At 36.9% G+C, this 24,691-nt stretch overlaps 3 protein-coding genes across 9 annotated transcripts in view; 2 read left to right on the forward strand and 1 right to left on the reverse strand.

Moving 5' to 3' along the window:
• LOC307009008 (uncharacterized protein) overlaps positions 1 to 3,761 on the forward strand; it is a 416,885-nt gene extending 413,124 nt beyond the window's left edge. Inside the window, exon 2 of the mRNA XM_079632381.1 lies at positions 2,761 to 3,761. Coding sequence (XP_079488507.1) covers positions 3,018 to 3,635 — 618 coding nt within the window. The 5' untranslated portion in view covers positions 2,761 to 3,017 and the 3' untranslated portion in view covers positions 3,636 to 3,761. The remainder of the gene's footprint in view (positions 1 to 2,760) is intronic.
• Positions 1 to 13,628, reverse strand: part of LOC307008719 (choline transporter-like protein 2) — a 29,836-nt gene extending 16,208 nt beyond the window's left edge. For 2 of the 6 annotated variants that reach the window (XR_013799893.1, XM_079631772.1), the window contains exon 1: positions 13,496 to 13,628. Coding sequence is in view for 5 of the 6 variants with exons in the window: in XM_079631772.1 (XP_079487898.1) it covers positions 13,496 to 13,523 (28 nt within the window). In the remaining variant the exon portion in view is untranslated. Of the gene's footprint in view, positions 1 to 8,756; positions 8,910 to 13,495 lie in introns of those variants that run through there. The other 4 variants (XM_079631775.1, XM_079631774.1, XM_079631771.1 and 1 more) reach the window with 4 other exon arrangements.
• Positions 13,629 to 15,873: 2,245 nt separating this feature from the next.
• Positions 15,874 to 24,305, forward strand: LOC307009046 (serine/threonine-protein kinase/endoribonuclease ire-1-like). Of its 2 annotated transcripts, XM_079632437.1 has the most exons (12): positions 15,874 to 15,999; positions 16,680 to 16,748; positions 17,941 to 17,994; positions 18,124 to 18,381; positions 18,788 to 19,039; positions 19,370 to 20,005; positions 20,225 to 20,388; positions 20,557 to 20,777; positions 21,958 to 22,131; positions 22,956 to 23,067; positions 23,212 to 23,300; positions 23,404 to 24,305. In XM_079632437.1, exons 6-12 carry the CDS (start codon positions 19,429 to 19,431, stop codon positions 23,504 to 23,506), a joined length of 1,440 nt encoding a protein of 479 aa, XP_079488563.1. In that variant the 5' UTR covers positions 15,874 to 15,999; positions 16,680 to 16,748; positions 17,941 to 17,994; positions 18,124 to 18,381; positions 18,788 to 19,039; positions 19,370 to 19,428; the 3' UTR covers positions 23,507 to 24,305. The 2 variants fall into 2 exon arrangements, with proteins under 2 accessions (XP_079488563.1, XP_079488564.1); XM_079632438.1 differs by lacking the exons at positions 15,874 to 15,999; positions 16,680 to 16,748 and adding an exon at positions 16,800 to 16,843.
• The last annotated feature ends 386 nt before the right edge of the window (positions 24,306 to 24,691 follow it).

Genomic DNA, 24,691 nt, shown 5'->3' on the forward strand with positions numbered 1-24,691 from the left:
ACGTCCCACGCGCAGTTGTTTTGGAAACATTTCCCAGTTTACAGCCCTGGAATGGAGCCTCCTATTACAAAATGGCACAGAAAGGGTAAGCCAAGCATGCTTTTTAATGCAATATGACTTCTGATTTAACATCTAGAGCAAGGGGGGGTTGTTCCTAAAATAAATAAGACACATAGTATGAAATGTTGTGCTAAACAGCGAGTAACCAAGCAGCCCTGTTAAGTTAATTTAGCTCAAACAATGAGTCAGCTGGAACCATTTGGAGTACTTATGCCACACTTAAAAATATCTGAATGGTATTGTTAGAAAAGAATGTCAATCCATTTTTTTTTTTTTTTTTAAACGCGAGTGAGCGCTTTGTGTTTGGAGATCCGTCGAATTGATTCATAAATCATTGATTTTCTTCTTTACACTCATTTATAAACGAGCATTTTCTATTTTTCCAGCGTGTGAACATATCTCCGATACTACTCTCTATAAAAAACAATCGGATTGCTTTGATATCGCTAGTTATATCCAACTTTCCGAACTTCCGTTACTATCTCTAACGTTAGCCCGCTAGCATTGCACGCGTGGTCTCGCCTATCGACCGTCTTATTTACACTCGAATCACTGAAATCGCTTTGTTTGTGTTGGAGTTTGTGTTTGTGCTTCGAATCGCTTTGTTTGTGTTTTGAGTTTGTGTCTGTGTCTCGAACCGCTTTGTTTGTGTTGAAGTTTGTGTTTGTGTTTCGAACCGCTTTGTTTGTGTTGAAGTTTGTGTTTGTGCTTTGAATCGCGTTGTTGTGTTTGGAGTTGTGTCTGTGTTTCGAATCGCTTTGTTTGTGTTGGTGTTTGTGTTTCGAACCGCTTTGTTTGTGTTGGAGTTTGTGTTTTGTGTTTCGAATCGCTTTGTTTGTGTTTGGAGTTTGTGTCTGTTTCGAATCGCTTTGTTTGTGTTGGAGTTTGTGTTTGTGCTTCGAATCGCTTTGTTTGTGTTGAAGTTTGTGTTTGTGCTTTGAATCGCGTTGTTGTGTTTGGAGTTGTGTCTGTGTTTCGAATCGCTTTGTTTGTGTTGGAGTTTGTGTTTCGAATCGCTTTGTTGTGATTTGAGTTTGTGTTTGTGTTCGAATCGCTTTGTTTGTGTTTGAATCGCTTTGTTTGTGTTGGAGCTCCGTCGAATTGATTCATAAATCCTTGATTCTCTTCTTTACACTCATTTTTGTGTTTCGAATCGCTTTGTTGTGTTTGGAGCTCCGTCGAATTAATTCATAAATCCTTGATTTTCTTTCTTCTTCGTTACACTCATTTATAAACGAGCATTTTCTATTTTTCCAGCGTGTGAACATATCTCCGATACTACTCTCTATAAAAAACAATCGGATTGCTTTGATATCGCTAGTTATATCCAACTTTCCGAACTTCCGTTACTATCTCTAACGTTAGCCCGCTAGCATTGCACGCGTGGTCTCGCCTATCGACAGTCTTATTTACACTCGAATCACTGAAATCGCTTTGTTTGTGTTGGAGTTTGTGTTTGTGCTTCGAATCGCTTTGTTTGTGTTTGGAGTTTGTGTCTGTGTCACGAAACCGCTTTGTTTGTGTTGAAGTTTGTGTTTGTGTTTCAAACCGCTTTGTTTGTGTTGGAGTTTGTGTTTCGAACCGCTTTGTTTGTGTTGAAGTTTGTGTTTTGTTTTTCGAATCGCTTTGTTTGTGTTGAAGTTTGTGTTTGTGCTTTGAATCGCGTTGTTGTGTTTGGAGTTGTGTCTGTGTTTCGAATCGCTTTGTTTGTGTTGGAGTTTGTGTTTGTGCTTCGAATCGCTTTGTTTGTGTTGGAGTTTGTGTTTGTGTTTCGAACCGCTTTGTTTGTGTTGGAGTTTGTGTTTTGTGTTTCGAACCGCTTTGTTTGTGTTTGGAGTTTGTGTCTGTTTCGAATCGCTTTGTTTGTGTTGGAGTTTGTGTTTGTGCTTCGAATCGCTTTGTTTGTGTTGGAGTTTGTGTTTGTGTTTCGAACCGCTTTGTTTGTGTTGGAGTTTGTGTTTTGTGTTTCGAACCGCTTTGTTTGTGTTTGGAGTTTGTGTCTGTTTCGAATCGCTTTGTTTGTGTTGGAGTTTGTGTTTGTGCTTCGAATCGCTTTGTTTGTGTTGAAGTTTGTGTTTGTGCTTTGAATCGCGTTGTTGTGTTTGGAGTTGTGTCTGTGTTTCGAATCGCTTTGTTTGTGTTGGAGTTTGTGTTTCGAATCGCTTTGTTGTGATTTGAGTTTGTGTTTGTGTTCGAATCGCTTTGTTTGTGTTTGAATCGCTTTGTTTGTGTTGGAGCTCCGTCGAATTGATTCATAAATCCTTGATTCTCTTCTTTACACTCATTTTTGTGTTTCGAATCGCTTTGTTGTGTTTGGAGCTCCGTCGAATTAATTCATAAATCCTTGATTTTTTTTCTTCTTCGTTACACTCATTTATAAACGAGCATTTTCTATTTTTCCAACGTGTGAACATATCTCCGATACTACTCTCTATAAAAACAATCGGATTGCTTTGATATCGCTGGTTATATCCAACTTTCCGAACTTCCGTTACTATCTCTAACGTTAGCCCGCTAGCATTTGCACGCGTGGTCTCGCCTATCGACCATCTTATTTACACTCGAATCACTGGAAGGATACGGGTTCTATCCATGATTTCAGTCCTAAATTAGTAGTGATATTGGTAGCATCACTGCTAATTTATTGTTCATCTGTCATAATGGCGAATATTTCGGATGTGTGTCTACCTCTGAGTGCAGGTGAGGACACGTTTGAGCTGCATTCGGTGCGGTTGGAGCTGGAGTCCGTGGAGAAGCAGATCCGTGATCTGCTGGGGAGGCAGGCCGAGCTGCGAGACCGACGATCAGCGCTTGAAGCATCACGCGCCGATGCTCACAAGTCAGTGGTTAGTAACTTTTCGACTCCGGCCTCCTCTACTCCGTGTATTTCTCTGCACAGGACCCGAGCATCCCTGCCCTCATTCACCCCGGCACCGACACAGCACCATGGACCCTGGATGATTCCACAGCGGAAGACACGAGCCAGGACCAGAGCAAGGACCTCTCCGCCCCTCCCGGTCTTCGAGATCTCCACCCGGAACCGCTTCTCCCCTCTTCGCGAGACGGAACGCGACGACGCTGTGATCATCGGCAGTTCCATGGTCCGGCATGTCCGCGCTACCTCAGGTAAAGGTATGGTGCGCACTCACTGCTTTCCTGGTGCTCGTGTTCTCGATGTCGCTGCGCAGGTCCCCGAGATCCTGAACGGTGACGAGCGCGTCGGAGCTGTCGTGCTGCACGCGGGGGTGAACGACATCAGGCTGCGGCAGACGGAGGTTCTGAAGAGGGACTACAGGAGCCAGATCGAGACGGTACGCAGAACATCGCCTGAAGCAAAGATCGTCGTGTCTGGACCGCTTCCCACGTACCGACAAGGACAAGAAAGGTTCAGTAGATTGTTTGCACTAAATGAATGGTTAATGTCATGGTGTAATGAACAGAGACTGCTCTTTGTAAATAATTGGAATCTGTTTTGGGAGCAACCTAGGCTCTACCGTGCTGATGGCCTGCACCCCAGCAGAATCGGAGCGGCTGTTCTGTCGGACAACATCTCCAAGACGTTACACACCATATGACTAGTAAGTCAAAGTCCAAATCACATTCTTTGCTGTCCCAAATTAATTGATATAAGTACCAGTGTAGAACACTTTATAGAAACTGTGTCTATTCCTCGTTTAGTGAGGCCAAACAATAAATCTACTGTAGGAGCTAAGAAAAATCTAATTGTGATTAAACCAGAAAATCTCAATATTAGTGAACAAAAACAATTTCTAAAGCTAGGTCTTCTAAACATTAGATTGCTTACACCTAAGGCGGTTATTGTAAATGAAATGGTCACTGATAATAGCTTCGATGTACTCTGCCTTACAGAAACCTGGCTTAAATCGAATGATTATTTCGGTCTTAATGAGTCCACTCCACCAGGATACTGTTATAAGCATGAGCCCCGTCTGATTGGTCGTGGCGGCGGTGTTGCAACAATCTATAGAGATATTCTTAATGTTACTCAGAAAACAGGCCACAGGTTTAATTCGTTTGAAGTACTTGTGCTAAATGTTACGCTCCTAGATGTAAGAAAGAAATCCCTATTATCTCTAGCCTTGGCTACTGTATATAGACCACCAGGGCCTTACGCTGATTTCCTAAAAGAGTTTGCAGAATTTCTCTCAGATCTATTAGTCAATGTCGATAAGGCAATAATTGTTGGAGATTTCAACATACACGTTGATAACACAAATGATGCGTTAGGGGCTGCGTTTACAGATTTATTAAACTCCTTTGGGGTCAAGCAAAACGTTAGTGGTCCCACTCATCGTCTTAATCATACTCTAGATTTAATTATATCATATGGAACCGATCCAACCGATATAGATATTATACCGCAAAGTGATGATGTCACTGATCATTACATGGTAACTTGCATACTACGTACGGCTGAAATGTGTCATGTTGCGCCGCGTTATCGACCAGGCAGAACAATCCTTCCAACTACTATAGATAGATTCTTGAATAGCTTACCTGATCTATCTCAGCTTCTCAGTGAACCCAAACAAACAGATGAGCTAGAGGACATGACTAGCAGTATGAGCACCATTTTCTCTAGTACATTAGAAATTGTTGCACCAATTAGATTAAAAACGGTTAGAGAGAAAACTAAAGCACCATGGTACAACAGTGCTACGCATGTTATCAAGAGAGAAACTCGTAACTTAGAGCGCAAATGGAAACAAACAAATTTAGAGGTCTTTAGAATTGCGTGGAAAGACAGTATGTCACGTTATAAAAAGGCTCTAAAAGCAGCCAGGGCTGAGCATCTCCGCAAACTAATAGAAAACAACCAAAATAATCCAAGGTTTTTATTTAACACCGTGGCTAGATTAACAAATAAACAGACATCACCTGAACAAAATATTCCGTTACATTTTAATAGTAATGATTTCATGAATTTCTTCACTGAGAAAATAGAAAGCATCAGAAACACAATTGTAAATGTACAATCTTTGACAGCGTCTTATGATTCAGCCTCAATTATCGCCCCTCAAGAACAACTACAGCGCTTTACAACTATAGGACAGGAAGAGCTAAATAAACTTATCACTGCATCTAAAACAACAACAGGACAGGAAGAGCTAAATAAACTTATCACTGCATCTAAAACAACAACATGTTTATTAGATCCAATACCCACTAAACTACTGAAAGAAGTGTTACCTGTAGTGGAAGAGCCTCTTCTCAATATTATTAACTCGTCTCTATCTTTAGGACATGTTCCAAAAACATTCAAGCTGGCAGTTATAAAACCTCTTATTTTTTTGTATGTATATTTTTGAAATGCATTTTCTGTAAAGCTGCTTTGAAACAATATGTATTGTGAAAAGCGCTATACAAATAAACTTGAATTGAATTGAATTGAATTATTAAGAAACCACAATTAGATCCAAATAACCTAGCAAATTACAGACCCATTTCAAATCTTCCATTTATGTCTAAAATACTAGAAAAAGTTGTGTCCGCTCAACTGTGCTCTTTCTTGCAAGAAAACGATATCTATGAAAAGTTTCAGTCTGGATTCAGGCCACATCATAGCACAGAAACTGCGCTGGTTAAAATTACAAATGATTTACTTTTAGCTTCTGACCAAGGCTGTATCTCAATACTAGTTTTACTCGATCTTAGTGCTGCGTTTGACACTATAGATCATAAAATACTCTTAGATCGACTTCAAAATTACACTGGTGTTCAGGGACAGGCATTAAGCTGGTTTAGATCGTACCTATCAGACCGTTACCATTTTGTCCATTTAAATGGGGAAAAATCAAAGATAACGTCAGTAAATTATGGAGTGCCGCAGGGATCTGTATTAGGCCCCCTGCTATTCTCTATTTATATGCTGCCACTTGGTAATATTATAAGAAAACATGGAATAAGTTTCCACTGTTATGCTGATGACACTCAATTATATATTTCATCAAGACCAGATGATAACACTAAATTATCTAAAATGACAGAGTGTGTTAAAGATATAAAATATTGGATGAGGTGTAATTTTCTTCTATTAAATTCAGATAAAACGGAGGTATTACTGATTGGTCCAAAAAACTGCCCACAAAACCTCTTACAATACAACCTTAATCTAGAAGGACGTCCTGTTACTTTATCCTCTACGGTAAAAGACCTGGGTGTTATACTAGACTGCAACTTGTCTTTTGAAAATCATATTTCAAATGTCACAAGAACAGCCTTTTTCCACCTTAGAAACATTGCTAAGCTACGTAATATGCTATCAGTTTCTGATGCAGAAAAGTTAGTTCATGCATTCATGACCTCGAGACTAGATTACTGTAATGCTCTATTAGCTGGTTGTCCTGCATCCTCCGTAAACAAGCTACAGTTAGTCCAAAATGCAGCTGCTAGAGTTCTTACTAGGTCAAGAAAATATGATCATATAACACCAATTGTATCATCTCTACACTGGTTACCTATTAAGTTCCGTATCAATTACAAAGTATTGTTACTGACCTATAAAGCCCTAAATGGTTTAGCCCCTGTGTATTTAAGAGATCTTCTATCGCCATATAATCCATCGCGCTCTTTAAGATCGCTAAATTCGAGGCTTCTGGTCGTACCTAGGATATCTAAGTCCACTAAAGGAGGGAGGGCGTTTTCACATCTAGCTCCTAAACTCTGGAATAGCCTTCCTGATATTGTCCGAGGCTCAGACTCGCTCTCCCAGTTTAAAAATAGATTAAAGACGCATCTCTTTAGCCAAGCATTCACATGATGCATCTCATACCTTTTATACTACAGTTAAATCAGATCAAATGCATTCATATTATGAACAGCAGCTACGCTAATTATTTCCCATCTGCCTTTATTGTTGTTATCTCGGGACGCCTGTCCCGAGATAACTCAAATAGAGTTCGTCAGCTCCAGTTATGTATCCAGCCTCTCATGGAGACTTCAGATGCCCCAACGCCTGTGAAGAGACGACTCGACGCCTGTGAAGAGACGACCCAACGCCGGCGATATGTTATGCCCTAAATTTTGATTAACTAACTGTATTTTTGTATGTATATTTTTGAAATGCATTTTCTGTAAAGCTGCTTTGAAACAATATGTATTGTGAAAAGTGCTATACAAATAAACTTGAATTGAATTGAATTAAACCGATTACACAAGCACTTTTTCGTGCATTTCATGATTTCACATAAACGTTTAGGTTTTAAAACATGTTTTTTCCACACCACTTTGAAACCAGTTCCAGTTCCTTACAAAAATGTCTCAGAAAAGTGAAGTAATTATTTCAGAGAAGAGCGGTAGGAACTGAACACAGTTGCCACTTGCTTTGATAATTTTGGATCCATTATGTTTCCAAGTGAGTCCACATACTGTACTTTTTGAGGCCGCTGTACTCCCATCTTGTGAACTGCAATAGGCTAAACTAAGAACAGATGTGCAAACTGCAAATGCTCTTATTCGCCAACCACAGAGCTCTGGTGCAGAAAAAACTGGTACAATCTTTCCATTTACTTTGTAAAAAAAATGTCTTCTGTACTGGAACAAAAAATCTGCTCTGTTTATGTCTCGGACATCCACGAAAAACATGCATAATAACTTGCCCGAACACATTAGATTAAACAACACTTTTTGCTAAAAGTGATCAACATAATGACTTAATAAACTACATTTACATGTATTCATTTAGCAGACGCTTTTATGCAAAATGAGAAACCCAACCAGCAATTGATCATAAGAGCCAACAATATCATTCATAGTACACAATGCTAAGTTTAGTATACAGATTAGTAAAGCAAAAGTGAAATGCATGCCTTGGTTTATGGCTGTGTATTAGCCATAGTTGTTACTATGAGTAGGCATATAATTCAGCTTTATGTTAAATAGGCTAGTCTATAAGCTTCATTACAATGTTTTCTTCCATCTAGAATGCAAACAACTGCTGTGGATTGCTAAAATGTAGGCAAACCCTCACCACTTAAAGGGAATCTGCCATGGGAATTTCTGCTGTGGCATCTGTAAACATCCACACCCTAGACATGCAAAGACTGAGTGCTTCAGTTCCCAGGCAGACCAGGGTATTGTGAAGATGGACAAAGGCTTAGTACGACACTAACGCAGTGTTAACACACTTATACCAATGCACTAAATGAACGCATACGGCTAATGGCATACAAGCCAACAGTAGTGCCATTAAAGAAGCCTCTATATAAAAAAAAAAAAAAAGCTGTAACTGGTACATACCGGTAGTAGTACACTGTACCCTTTCAAAAGGTACTAATATGTACCCTTAAGGAAATAATATGTACCTTTTAAGGAAATAATATGTACCTTTTAAGGTATTAATGTCCATCCTTTATGAGTAAATATTGCAAAAAAGGTGTACATCTTTTGAAAGGGTATCTCCCAAGTGACAGCTTTTGTACCTTTCTTTCTGAAAGTGAGTGTCACTGAAATATCCCACGGTATGGGGAAACCATTTGAACCAACGTCTGGACATAAAAACCAGGCTGACAGCACAGAAAAGATTTGGATTCAGCTAAACACTCCCATTTTTACCATTACTCATGTAAGACAACTTTACTTGTGGTAAGTTACTCACAGAGAGCTTCAAAGGGTTTGTCCACATGTCAAAACCAAGAAAACAATTTCATACAAGAGGAGACCGCAAGTGACGTTACCGCTATTTTTGTAAGCACCTTCCTCCGCAGGCATCTTGATGTTCAGTGGCTCTGTCTGGTGGTCTGATATTCCTTTCTCAATGTAAAGGGAAAAGTCTTTCAGCCGTCTATCTGAAGTTAACTTCCTGATTTCAAGCGGGAAAACAACCTTCTGGTGTTGAAAACTGGTTGAACAGGTATTGAACAGGTTTCAGCTGAACTAAACACCCCCTTTTCAAGCAAGAACATATTGGATTTCTCTCATTTGATCTTTCTAAACTTGGCTTTGTGTCCTTCCTGAACTGAAGTTTTCTTTGGTCTCTGAAGGACTAAACGGAGCGGTTTTGGGTCTCTAACATCAGGAGGGATCAGAACTGGGCGTGACGACAATGACACCAGACACGGTTTAAGATTCATTTTGTCCCGCAGATGCTTTTGCAAAGCAACGGTTTCGTGCAAGTATCTCTTGAACCATTACTACCACAGTGGAATCCTTTAAGCAAACAGATCTTCTGGTTTAGGTCAGAAACAGCCTGCTTTCAGTGGAGGTTTATTAGTGTGTGAAATCAATGAGGGCGCAAGTTATTATGCAAAAAGGTGGTACATCAAAAGGTGCAAAAAGAAAAGCTTTCTCCACTCATGCTGATGTAATGTAATTAATAAATGCTAGTAACGTCATTTCATTAAAGCGACAAACGTTTTGGCTCAATTTTGCTTAGATTCAGACAAAATAGGAAATTAAAAACTGATATCAATCAAAAACTGACTGTTGTCCGTTACTGCATTTTGCCAAATCTGAGTAAAATGTATAAAGTAGGTTTGGCTATCACTGAGATGCTATTAAAGTTTGTATTAATAGTTTGGAATTTAATAAGGTTGGGTTGTTTTTTTGTTTTTTTACTATAATAACCCCGTTTAAAGGGGTGGTATAATGCCCTTTTCACAAGATGTAAAATAAATCGCTGATGTCCCCAGAGTGTGTGTGAAGTTTTAGCTCAAAATACCCCACAGATATTTTTTTATAGCATGTTAAAATTGTCACTTTTTGAGGGTGAGCAAAAATGCACCGTTTTTGTGTCTGTCCCTTTAAACGCAAATGAGCTGCTGCTCCCGGCACAGGGGGCGGAGCTTCAAGAGTTTGTGTCCTGTTACCTCACACAGACATGCACTGAAATTTTCAAAAACGTTTAGCCTTTTATGTTCAACCCGGAGTCAGACAATGATGGAGAGACTCAAGAAGTGACAACATTTCTGAATGGTTAGTTGATGAATTTATGTAGCTCATCTTCTAGTCATTGATTAGCATATTCTCTCATGATAATCAATAAATCACGTTCCCCGGGGGCAGGGTTTATGTAAATGTTAGGGTTTGTGATGTCACTAACCCGAGAGGAATGTTGTGTAGTCCCTACCAGCCGTTTGTTGTAGTCCTTAAAGGGGTGGTGGAGTATGATTTCACTTTTCTAACTTTAGTTAGTGTGTAATGTTGCTGTTTGAGCATAAACAACATCTGCAAAGTTACGATGCTCAAAGTTCAAAGCAAAGGGAGATCTTTGCTTAAAGAAATAGTTTAAGGACTACAACAAACGGCTGGTAGGAACTACACGACATTCCTCACGGGTTAGTGACATCATCAACCCTAAATTGTACATAAACCCGCCCCCTGAACACGCAGTCCATGTTGAGAAGAGGGAGAGTTGTTGTAGTCGAGCACATTTGTGAGTCAGCTCAAACTTTAGCATCCGTCTTTTCACATGCAATAGAAAGTCACTCTGTGTGCATCTCACAACAGTTCCTATACGAGCGATTTATAGATTATCATGACAGAATATCCTAATTGAAGATAGTTAACTCCACATCAGCAACATAAATTCATCAACTAACCATTCAGAGACGTCCTGTTGCATTCTACATGTTGTCACTTCTTCTTGAGTCTCTCCATCTTTGTCTGACTGTTTAAACATAAAAGGCAGAACAGTTTCTGTCATTTCAGTGTGTCTGCGTGAGGTAATCGGAGCTGCTAACACACAAGAGCTCTTGAAGCTCCGCCCTCTGTGCCGGGAGCAGCAGCTCATTTGCATTTAAAGGGCCAGACAAAAAACAGTGCGTTTTTCCTGACCCTCAAAAAGTGACAACTTTAACATGCTATATAAAAATATCTGAGGTTTTTGAGCTAAAACTTCACACACAGACTCTGGGGACATCTGAGATTTATTTTACATCTTGTGAAAATGGCATTTTACCACCCGTTAAAAAGCAATTTCTTTAAAAGAAAAGATCTCCCTTTGCTTTGAACTTTGAGCGTCATAACTTTGCAGATGTTGTTTATGCTCAAACAGCAACATTACAATAATCACACACTAACTAAAATTAGAAAAGTGAAATCATAATCAACCACCCCTTTAAAGCATTTTTAAACTATCAGAAATAAATATACATTATACAAGTCTTCTGCCATCCTTTTTCTTAAGCTGTAATACCTTTACTGTAATTATTGTAATCACTTCTCTATGGAGCCCCTAAAAGGACAAAACATGAGATGGCAGGAAAAATAAGTAATCAAAGATTTTGCGTTTTCTTGCAAATGTTGTGCGTTCCCCTGAGAAACTTTGAATTTACTCTCAAAAATTAAGTTAAGCTAATTGTGTGTTATTAAGGAAGCATTTTTTATGTGAAGCTGCTTAGAATCTTTATTCATTAATATCTTCATTTTAAAGAATTCAAGTCAGAGAAAAGTGCAATAATGTCTGATAATGACTGAAACATAATGAGAAACCATGTCCAGAAAATAATCACGATTATAATATGCACTGTTCTTAAATGGTTAAAGTAAGAAATCAAATCAATAGCACTTCCATTAGTCTAATTGACTAATGGAAGGAAAGCTGCTATATCAGCAGTTCAGGGTGTGATGACAAGAAGTCTAACTATTACTGTAAATGAAGCTTAGACATTTCAAAAATCACCTCGCAATTAAGATTGTCAATTTTTATCAGTGAGAAAAGAAAGGATCCAAAATACCATGTTGGTTTATATGGGTCTTTCCCTGTCGTCTGGTTATCGAGGAAAGAAAACAACTTAGCACTCTGATGAGTTCAGAATTTCCCCTCAAGTTCTCAGTTAACCATTAATCATTACATCATGTAAACTTGACTATAACATGAGTTAACAACTAGATGCAAGTATAGAAGACACGTATGTAAAGCCTTGCAGCAAAAGACATGAAGACCTGATTGCAAAAAGTGCATTTATATTTTATTTCAATATTTTTTAGAACCAGAACCATTTTTAAATTATCTATTCAACTAATAGAAATGCACAATATAGAGATCCTCAATTGGTTTCATTCATAGGGAAATTGTAAAAAGGAGCTTTAGCTTGTATTTGCCTTTAAAATTATTGAAATTTGTCTGCTATACAATTCTCATTGCAATTGTTTAAATATTATTTGTACTGTACGGCACTTTGGAGTTACTTTGTAGCCTGAAAGGTGCTTTATAAATAAATAAATACAATACAATACAAATTAGGCAATATACAAATATATTTCGGTGACGAACATTGCTTAAACTATTCGAGAAGTTCCACTGAATGTGAAAGCTATCCCTTCCCTAATTTGAAACAGCTGCAGTCGCACTCAGTCCCTCAGCAGCAGAAATAGCACATAAGTACAGCTTAAAGTTTCAAATTAAGAGGTAAAAGCCTTTTTTTATATTTTTAAAAAGCGCCATCCTATATTCCACCCTTTAATTACCGGTACATGCACTCCCACTCATGAGAGCAGACTCAGATACTTTACAAGGACATATATACACGAGTAAAACCAAGGCTGAATATTAAAGCAAGTTTTTTCAACACAATTGTTCCAAATACTGACTTTTAAGCTAATGGACAAGCAACAATATTCTTGTAAAAGCAACTTTGTATTAAGGAGTTTCCAACAGAAATCCAGGACAGAAACCACATGCATTGTAAACTATTAAAACAACCACAATTGACCCTTTCAACGGTTTCCATGTTGTGTCCAAGGATATGTTCATACTCACAACAGCTGTGTAGCTTCATATGTCTGTATGTAGTTTAACCCTGTGGCACAACTTTACTTGTGTTTGCTTTGACATGATCTGGAAACACAGTTATCTTATATCTTACAATAAACACACCCACCTTCTATTTCCAGTCACACAGCTTTAGTTCTGATAATAATTATAAAATAAAATAAAGAAAAATTAATATAAAAAAAAAACATGTAGCTAGCTACACTATTTTAGTGGAACCGAACACATGAACATTTCAGCCACTGTCACATGTGATGAAAGCACAGCATTTATTTGGTCGTCAACCACCAACAGTTACTACAAATAAGTCAGCTACTAAAATTAGAGACAAAAAGCCACAATGTTTACATGTATGACTGTTAGGAGTAAGAAAATATCTACACAAAACATGAGGTAAAGTAGCTAAGCAAATCCCAAACTCTGACATAACAAATAACGGGGTTTAAGGCGTTGCCTTACAAACACAACAGCTTTAACTCTCATAACACAACTGTTTTTTAATTTTATTTTTTACCTTAACACGCCATATAGATCCAAAACAGGTAACGTTAACAGTTCTTACTATTAGCGGCGGCAAAGTTATTAAAATGAATTTCAGTTTCTGTTTGGAAGCGTTAACATTTTGAGGAGGACTCTTAATAACACCAAATCATAAACTTTCAATACAAACACCAGCAAATATAAAAACCGAAGTAAACTTGCCGTATTTTGGCTTCTCTTCCATGTCCATTTCAGGTTAACTATGTACGAACCATAGACAGTATATAAGAGGTACGAACTGTGGTGAACTAGTGGTCACTCACGCATGCGTTTCAGCCCACAACAAACTGCAGAGCAGAGACCAGCGAATTCATACGAGTCATGAGAGAGTGCTTTGATTGGCAGTTCTTTTAACCAATCACTGGGCTTTCTGCTATCTGACAAGTGGAGTTGAATGGCCAGTAGAATCCTTTGCTTTGTATCATACATGCAAATATTCAAATCACATTAAACCAAGGGAAATAACCATTTTATTTATGGTGAATTATTTCGGTCACACAGCTCACTCTTGTGATTTTTTTCTGTCCGCTTTAAACGAATCATAAAAAGGAAAAGATCCGGTTTAAAAGAACATCTCGTTCACAATTCTGAGCATCAAACACAAAGTGTTTCAGTTTCAGGTGAGGAGAAAAGTTCAGTAAGGTTGCTTAAATTGTCTTTTTAGTCTTTAACGGCGTGTAGTTGTTTTAAATGTGCTGATTGACATAAACCGTCCTAGTGTTTGTGTATTCCTTGTATTAAGTTGTCTATTTTTCCCCCAGGTAATTTCTAATGCAAGTAAAGGGAAGTTGCTCACTTCAGAGCCAATGGGTGAAAAAAAAAAAAAAAAAAAAAAAAAAAGCCAATGGGTGGAGCTTCACGTCCAGCTCCTCCTCTCTGGCCCTAATTGCTGTGTAGTAGCCAGGGTAGATAGATCAGAGGCAGAGATGCGATTTCTTGGGATGTGGTTTAATGAAAAATGTACATGGAAGATTCATTTGGAAAAAATGGTTAATAAATGTAAAAAGATTGTTAATATCCTACGCTGTCTATCAGGACAAGCATGGGGAGCAAACAGGGCATCTTTACAAAATATATATTGGGCACGAATGAGGTCGGTCTTTGATTATGGGTGTATAGCATATATGTCATCAGCAGAGTCTAATATCAAAGCATTGGATGTCATGCAAGCTCAGGCTCTAAGGATATAGTGGATCTTTTAAAACATCCCCAGTGTCTTCTATGCAAGTGGAAATGGGTGAGATGCCTTTGAGGATCAGAAGGGTACAACTGATGTTAGCATACTGGGTTAATGTGAAGGGACAATTTGAGCCAGCTAAATTCTGTCTTAAAAGACTGGGAACATAGTACGTCCAATTACAGAAGTTTTGGGTGGATTGGCGATGTGAAAGCTGAGAATATAGGGTTACCTAAGTTACAGTACTGATCAACGGTTTCAGTCTCTCCTATTCCTCCATGGTTTTTCCCTATACCAGATGTAGATTTAGGCATTCATAAGGAAATCAAAAATAAATCAAAGGAAGTAGCAGTGAGGGATATTGTTAAATATTATCTGGATATGCAGTTTTCTGACCATACATTCATATTTAAAGATGGTTCCAAGGATCCAAAGATAGGACATGCTGGGTCAGCAGTATATATTTCAAAGAATGGGGTAATATGTCAGGAAAGAATAAAAGATCATTTATCAGTATACACAACAGAGCTGGTTGCAATTTTGTTGGCCTTGGAATGGGTAGAGGGAAATTATTTAAATAACTCCGTGATTATATCTGATAGTTATTCAGCTTTAGACAGCATGAAATCTGGGAAATCTATAAGAAATTATATAATTCATAAAATTTGTACGGTTTTGTATGAGTTAAATGCAAAGGATTTAAAAATCAGGTTTCTTTGGGTACCTGCACATGTTGGAGTGAAAGGGAAGGAGGAGGTTGATAAACTTGCAAAACAAACACTGAAACTCAATAGAATATTACAAGTTCCATATAGCAAATCTGACGCTAAAATGTTCATTAAAGCATAGATCAACATGGCAGGAGTATTGGGTGGATCATGATAAAGGGAGACATTTATATAATATAGAGCTACAAGTGGATGTAGGAAGGACAGAGTGTAGGAGAGAAGAGAGGAAAGTATAATTACACAGAATAGGACACACAGGGCTCAATTCTTCATTGAAGATAATAGAGAAACATCTAACAGGGAAATGCCAACCATTTAGAAACTGTATACATATTTTATTTCATTGCACAAAGTACAGCCAAGAAAGAAACCAGCTTTTTCAGTCTCTCAGAATGGTTAATCAGAATAATTTTACAATGCAAGGTTTATTAGGGAAAACATCCAGTAACATTTATCACTTTGTTATTAAGTTTCTGAGAGACACAGAGACTTCGCCAAAAGGATTTATTTATTCATTTATTTATTTTTTTGGTTAAGTTCTTAAGAATCTCCTGATTCACACTTCACCCAGTCAGTGGCGGTAATGCACCGTTAAGTTGGTTTGCCAACCGCCATAAAAAAAAAAAAAAGGAGAAGAAGAAGAGAGAGATGCGACAAGAACTCCATTCACTTCAATGGAACGTTTTTTACAGCCTTTCGGAAGTAGCAGCCGCGCCGTTGAGTTCCAGCAGAACAGACCGTTTGTGATGCCCTTTTAAAAGGTAAGACGTTTAAAGAATAAGATTGTATATTATCAGTACATCTGAATCAATTTAACTTGTGTATTAAAGCATGCTAGTTGATTATTGCTAGCCTATCTAAATTAGTAGTTTTAGCAGGGGACCTTATCAGATAAACTAAAGGTCATTGGATAAAATTAGTAGCGTATAACAAACCCACGAACAGCCTATTAATGTTAAACCCGTTATATTAATGTAGTTTTATCCTTTGTTGTGTGTATTAAGAGGGAAACGCTTCTAAACAGAGGCTATATAGGCTATAACATTGGGAGTGTGATAGTCATTAATGAAAGTGGTAAAATAAGAATATCCGTTTAATTTCGTATTAAATGTGCAATAACGAAATAAAATCCTTATTTTAGATTGCATATTTGAGTAAACAAAAACGTATGGGTGGAGTAGTTATTTAGGCATCGTGTTTCTGTTGACTATTATCTGTCTATATTAGCCTACTGTTTCAGCCCAGCTGATTTTTGGATTGATCATGGGAAAGGGAGATGGAGTGTATAAGTGAGATTAAAAACAATGCTTAAAAGTAGCAATCCGTTTTAAAAAAACAAATCATTAGGCTAAATGGGGAATCATAAACACCATAACTGTATACTACTAGGCTACTGTATAATTTGTCCCGTTTTTGTCTCCTTTATCTCTTTCAACACAAGAAGCACAAAGGGGATTCGGTGGATCCTGAAGACTCCTGCACTGACCCTGTACCCTCACCTTCAGTCTCTGCAAGACTTTTTCTGCTCCTTATTTTAAATAAAAATTCAACTTGCCAGTGTTGGTCTTTGTGAAAAAGTGCAGATACACCTAAGTAGCCTATACTGTATGATTAACGCTCAATTTGACAAAAGTTTTTCAATTATCTCAACATCTTTAAAACGAAAGGTTTATATGAAAGGTTTTGAACATAAAATGATGCCATATATATATATCATTTTTTTTAAACATTTTTTATTATTTAAGACAATAGTTAATTTATTTGAAATAGTTTATTAGTCTGTTTATTTGTGTGGACAGTTGCGCAATTCACATTTTTGGGGTTTAAGATAACAAAACATAAAATATGTATTATTTCAATGTATTAAAAATGAATTCAAACTAAATAGGTTTTATAGATTAAAATGATGTATGTCATGAATTTATCAAATTATGTTAAAAGGAAATAATGCAATTGGACACTTGGAAATAATGTGTGTGTGTGTGTATAATCATGTTTTGTTTTAGAATTGAATATATTGTGTATTAATTTATATAGTAATACGTGCATGGGGTGCATAAGCATGGTAAACATTAAGATTATTTGAAATTTCACTTAATTAAATTTTACATTAAGACAATCACCTGCTACCAATACCAAGTCTCCTGTCCTTGTGAAACCATAGTGAACATTAGGCTACGTGATACCCTTAAATACTTCAAAACAACTGCAACACGGTCTTTAACCAAGGTAACGTTAGCCAGAAATATGTTAAAGGCAGGCGACGCAAGTTGACCACACTAATCATTAAATATGAAAGAAACCGAAACTTACTTGAATTTTGACTGATTTTAGGCAGAACGTTTCATTTTAGTAGTTGTTAAGCATATATATCTCAGCACAGATTTTGTTTAGAGAATTACAACTAAAAACAAAGACCAATTTAACGGCTTAACATAATATATTATACTTTTAATAATAATTATGATTATTTATTATGAATACTTAATATAATAAATTATAATTTAGGCTAGTTTTGCCTGTCAGCAATTGTCATGTGTTTAGCGAGTTGCATAACCATGTGTTCATGAGTTCATGCATGAGGTTTGAATAATATTGACATTCACATGGGATTGTATGTAAATTAATTGTGTATAGACTTGCTGTATTTCTTCTAATCAACATGTTACTTCTGTCTATGTTGCTTTCATCTTTTTGATTAGGTTTTCAAGACTTGCAGTTTTTCAGGCATTAAATGAAAACAATGGAGCAGCTGCGTAAGTTTAAAGTGACACTCCAACTCACGTCCACCACAGACATTAAAAATGTAGTTCATACGCAACATTCTGCATTAGCTCAGAATGATGCATAAACTGATCTTCAACTAATGTCATTTTTTATTTTAGATGCTCTATTTGTGAAACATCACAGTGAAGTTCTCATCCAGAGGGTTACCGGTACTTCTGTGATGCACATTGCTGATGCATTGAAAGACGCTGCAATAATTCAGCAAGAAATATACACACAGATTCTGAAATCGCCTACAGATGTGGATAAAATGACGGTGCTCTTTAGTGGTCTGAGCATTGACAAAGCAAAATCTGCCTTTTACAATGCATGTAAAACTAAGAATCCAGACCTGGTTGAAGATCTTGAACAACAAGGTGAGAGAGATTTAGTAATAGTAAACATTTTTCAACACATACTGTACAATGCAAAACTATGGAAGCTTATTTCTGCCACAGAATACAAAAGTAAAAAAAGGAAATGGTGACTTTTTATCTCAGAATTCTGAGGGGGAATAAGTCAGATAAACACAATTCTGACTTTTTTCTTACAATTGTGAGTTTTTATTTCACAATTGTAACTTTATATCTTGCAATTATGGGTTTATATTTCACAATTCTAATTGTGAGATATAAATTCGCAAGTTACCTTTTTTTTATTATTATTCCGTGGCAGAACCAAGCTTCCAATCAAAACTCGAAGTCAACACGACTCTTGAACTCTATTACTCACAGTGCATATTGGGAAATATTCTGGTTTAACTGTCATTTGTTTGTTTTTTAGATGCTCAATTTGTGGACGATCACCGTCCAGATCTCATCCAGAGGGTTACTGCTGTGATGCCCATTGCTGATGTAATGAGGGCTGGTACAATAATTGTCAGTGAAACATACTCAAAGATTTGGGCAAAAGCTACAAATATGGATAAAATGAGAGAGCTTCTTGTGGCTCTAAACTCTGACAAAGCTAAATCTGCTTTATACACTTTGCTTAAAGACCAGCAACCTTTCCTGGTTGAAGAACTTAAACGAAAAGGTGAGAGAGATTAGGAAATACTAAACATTTAACAACACATACAAGACAAAACCCAACTGGCCATGGCACAGATTGTAACGTTGAATGGATATTTTATTCTCATGTTGCATATGCTAATGCTACTTCTTGGATTAAATTGTGAGTTTGCATAATAATAATAATAACATTGTCAACAAGTACTGCATTGTGCTGTGTTGTGCAATTGAGATATACAACTTTAAAAGTAAAGAAATGTTTTGTAAAGAAACATTGGAAAAACATTTGGAAATATGAATGACCCTCTTGGTCTTATATATCATATATTTTCTTATTTCATTTATATATATGTAGGAGTTCAACAAGAGATTTCAAGGTCTTCGGCACTGACCTCTGACCACTGATCAGAATTAATGGAAATTGAATCTCCCCCTCAACATGCAGAAACAGTACAACTGCAAACTATCGAACAAAAGACTGAGGAAAAACAAATTCCCTGGTGGAACAAATCCTCCAAAAGACATGGTACAAAACTAGAGGAGCTGTTAAAAGAGACTGACATTGAAAAAGTAGGGAATCTCTTCTTTTATAAAGATGAGAAGTACATGATTAGCCCTGGAGGAAGCGGCGCACAAGTATATATTGGCTTGAGTGAAGATGGCATTGAGGTGGCCATTAAACTAATAACAAAGAACCCAAAGAATAACAAATACGTTGAAAATGAGCTGAACCATTTGCAAGATCTGAGGCTTGAGAGCAAGTATATCGTCAGGTATGTGACCTTTGTAGTGGATAAAGATTTTTACTATCTTGCAAACCGGCTTTGTGAATACGATCTGGTGGACTACATGGACGATCTTCGTCTGCAGGAGCAAAAGCACAAAGACAACGCTTTGAGGAAAATAGTGAAGGAGATGCTTCTTGGCCTTCAAGTTCTTCACCGCGCTGGAGTGATACATCGTGACATAAAGCCTAGAAATGTTTTGATAGGTACAAATTATAAAAAAAATTTAATCTTGTAATATTAAAAATGGTTCTATACGGTTGACTTTTACTTTAAAAAGCGAAAACTCGCCCCAAATATTGAGTCTTCATTTACACTCTTTCACTGTAAAAAAAATGCAATGAAGGTTAGACATGAGAGAGTAAATAATGACATAATTGAACTTTAATTCAACGTATTCAAAACTAAAATATTTCTATTATTAGACGTAGAAAAAAGGGCAAGGCTGGCTGACTTTGGGATCAGTCGCAAACTGGAGGAGGGAAAAACCACAGTGTATACTGTCAGAGCTGGTACACGAGGCTGGGAGGCAACGGAGATCCTGAATCAGACTGAAAAGAGCCGTTACAAAAAGAGCTCAGACATCCAGGTTTGTGAAATACCACGAATCAACTCTTGCTAAGAGAGGATTTGATTTTCAGTTTAGTTCATAGAAATCTTGATTTCTTGCACTTTTCCAACTCTAATCATGTCCAGTGGTGTTGTCCAGTTTTCCCTGTTAGATAACTGACAAATGATTCCCATTTATTGTACATAGGTTGCGGGAATGCTTACCTATTACATCCTCTCTGATGGGAAACATCCTTTTGGAGATGACATTTGCTGTGAGGTAAACATTTTTAAAGGGGAATATTCTCTTGACGATGTCCGGGACAAAGAAGCAACGGATCTCGTTGAATGGATGATCAACAAAGACCCAGATAAGAGACCAACTGTCGACAAGGTCTTAAATCACCCCTATTTCTGGGATGATAAAAGGTAAATCGTAATTAGTTTGATGCTTATATATATTGCTGCTTATTCTTGCTTTTCACTACTGAAAGTGACAGTTAAATGACACTGTAAGGTGTTTTTTCACTATTACTTATATAATCTTAGCCTTCCATTTCATCCTTTTACTCTCTTACTTCTTTTTCCCCTTTATTTCCAGTATTTCAATTGCTGTTTAGCCTTACACAAAAGTTGCTCTTCAACTCATACTGAGACACTGGCAGGATCTTGTTTCTAGACTTTGGGCTCTTCATTATCTTGGCATCTATCTATCTATCTGCATCAGTTCTTGGGACATCTCTACAGTGAAAGAGTAAATTTCTATATCATCATATTTATAAGAGTAGAACTGTGTCAGGTAAATTCCCTGACTATCCCTGATATATGCAGCACCTTTTTTCTCTGAAAGTAGGATTAGATCAATGTGTAGAATTGATGTGGACTCACACTTTACTGTTTGCCTTCACAAAAACAATGACATAAAATCGTATTCCTCTTTTCATCTTTGTGGAAAGAACAATATTTCTAAGTAATATAAAACATAAATTCACTGTTATTGATTGCGATGTTCACCACTAATCTGTTCTCTGGGATCATTTGTTTCTTTAGTTTATTTCCAGTTCTTCAGATGTTGTTCTCTCATGATACTCTGACAAAAACAGCCCTGAACGTCCTCTCTTATACGGAGTCACTGCCAGTGTTTTAGATTATATCCTCTTTATCTTGAGCTGTAAGTCTGAGAATCTTCAAGGAATCGATCACCCAAATATGACAATTTTGCCATTATTTTCTCACCCTCATCTCATTCCAAACTATCAAGTGTGAACACATTTTGACCTGTTCTGAAATTATATGACTTGGAATATAGCACACCAGTCATAAGGACGACCGACATTTATGATGCTGTTTTGTCATTTTTGGAGCTCGACAAGCCTCATTTGCTTTCAATGTGTTGATGTGTGTCCAGAATATTCACCTAAAAAAAAAAAAAAAAAAAAAAAAAGGGAAAACATAAGAATGAGTAAATGACCAATTCCCTTTAAAACTCAAAACACTGTATCGTATCTCAGAGAACCGTGCAGTGAATGCTGGGTTTGACTTTCTGATCATACAGTCTTGTTCTGCTACTGAACTGCCCTGCTCAATGCCTGCGTTTGATTTCCTTCAGCAAAGATGCAGTCCTCAGGAAGCTGGGTGATAGGCCTGAAATCCAGAACTACGAGACTTTAGCAAAACTTCGCAACCTCTACATAGAAAACGAGCACAAAGAGGAAACAGACCCAACCGCAACACTGACCATCAATGAGGCCTTCAGTGAACTTAAAATCGAGAATGAAAAGAAGTAAGGGTTTTATATATATTTATATACAGTCATGTGAAAAAGAAAGTACACCCTTTTAATTCTATGGTTTTATGTAAGGACATAAAAAAACAATCATCTAGTCCTTGGCAGAGTTAAAGGTGAAAATCACACTTGTAATGTTGTTTATATGTATATGTGGTGTTTTTGATATGCTTTAAGACAAACCATGTGTAAATTCGTAAGTCAACACGATTGCTTAGTATTTTATCCTTAAAACTGCAGTGAACCAAAGACAGTCTCAAATCTAAAATCGCTGGTGTTTCTGCGTCAAACTACCTTGTAACCAATCAGGTCAACGTGTGATCGTCAACGAGTGGATCTCTGAGCTGCTGTGAGTGGGTGGAGGTGGGGCTCATTTGCATATTCATAGAACCGCATATACTAAATGAGGCAAGGGTGTAAAGTTATATTCACGTCTTATATTTAAGACATGAATACATTTTTTCAAGAAAACTGCCATTTGTGATCAAATATTAGGTTTAAGTGGGAAATTATTGACTACAGGGGGACTTTAAAATGAGGTAAATACAACAGATGAAGTACAATACATGGCATATTACACTATAATTACATTAAATAAAAGCTATGCGTGATAAGTAAATTATTTAATTGCTTTTTACCACCTTTAGCAGCAATAACTTGGAAGTAATTATTTTCTATGACTTTATCAGTCTCTCACATCGAATTTAAAAGGATGTACTTTTATCACATGACATAAACATAGATACAACACATAAATACACATATACAACATAGTTGTGATTCATGTGCAACTCTTTGCTTGCTCATTTTTTGTCCTTTAGGAAAAGGGACATCATTGCTATAGTGGGTGAGGATTTAAAAAAACTTTGGACGCTCTTCAAAACTGCAAAGGAGGCCACAGAGGGAAAAACCTTTTCTAATTGGAAATTGCAGGCGAGTAAAACTAAAACAACAAGACAAGAGCTTTCCTCTCATTGCTCTGCACATTATCTTGGTTCATTCAACGCTGTGTTGGGACTACTAGTAATGTACAGTAGCACACTAGACCAATCATGCTGGTGTGTGTCTTATTTGCAGCTTTCAGAAATATGGACAGACATTAACAAGAAGCTTCCGGAGGACGTACTTGGCCTGCTGCGGGTTTTGCGCAACAAACTGGTGCATGGGTACGTGAGACAACAATGTTCATCCAGATCTCAGTTACATCTCTGTTGCAGTTTATCTGTGTGTCTGTAATGCTTTTGTTTTGATTTCTTTTGTTTCTAACAGGAATGTCAGAAATGAATTTGAAGAGAACAACATTTTTGGTCTTTTCCCGGACTTCTTCATCAGTTTACACAGAGTGGCTAAAGACTTAGACTGGGATTATTGAAGAAGCCGAGCGGACATTACGCCACAGCATGGCGACAGCGTTTACAGTTTCGCCATGCTGAAGTTACAAAAAACTTCTCATTATTTGAGAGGGAGCAGTCATTCTTGTTGACAAATTCAAGCACTGTTCTCAAAATATTTGATAACTTGATTCCTACATCTATTTGGTTGTTCCTGTCATGTTTCCATGGTTTTCCTTGTCACTATGTGTGTTCGACTTGAACATTCACATTCTACAGAGGGCAGTTGTTCAAGCACTGTTCTCAAACTTGTTACATAACAAGTGCCCTCCGGCGATATGTTATGCCCTAAATTTATACATGATTAACTAACTGTATTTTTGTATGTACATTTCTGAAATGCATTTTCTGTAAAGCTGCTTTGAAACAATATGTATTGTGAAAAGCGCTATACAAATAAATTTGAATTGAACATAACTTAATTTCTGTTGGGTTGTTCCTGGGATTTTGTTCAGTAGATAGATTCACAAATTTAAGGTAAAAAAGCTGTGATTATGTTTTCTCTTTTAGTTACAAAGGTTTCAGGGTCCTCTCAGATATAATGTTTTGTTTTAACAAACTAAAATACAGCAGCAAGTTGGTGGATGTATATTATAGTAACAAAATGTTATCGTTTGTTTGAATTTTTATTTGTGGTTTCTCTGTAATCGATCACTACTCAAAATACAATTCTGAGTAAGTTATTATGAAATCAAGATTGAATCAAATCAGGGCTGTGATAATTTTATATGATTGACATCTCTTTTCATTTTTTATTCATATGTAAATAAATGATTTATTAAAACAGTCACTGAGTTTGTCTTCTGGAAATTACATAATGCGCACGGAAATTATATATTATGTTTGATCATTTCTTATAAGTATCAATGTTGAGAAAACAATAAACCAGTTCATTTAAAATGTTATATTTCACAGTTATGTTTTACTGTATTTTTATCAAATAAATGCAGCCTTGGTGAGATTAAGAGACTACTTTCAAAAACATCTAAAAACCTTGATGTTTCTAAACGTTTGTATATACACACACCACCATAGATTGTAAAATACACACACACACGACGGAGGAGCGATGAAATATGGAAAAGAGATGTGCTTCATTACACAAAAATATTTTTTTTACCGTTGATTTAAATAATTATTTGTCCACCAAACTTTGCCTATTTTAT

The sequence above is a fragment of the Phoxinus phoxinus genome (genome assembly GCF_949152265.1).
Source record: "Phoxinus phoxinus genome assembly, chromosome: 1".
Taxonomy (NCBI): domain Eukaryota; kingdom Metazoa; phylum Chordata; class Actinopteri; order Cypriniformes; family Leuciscidae; genus Phoxinus; species Phoxinus phoxinus.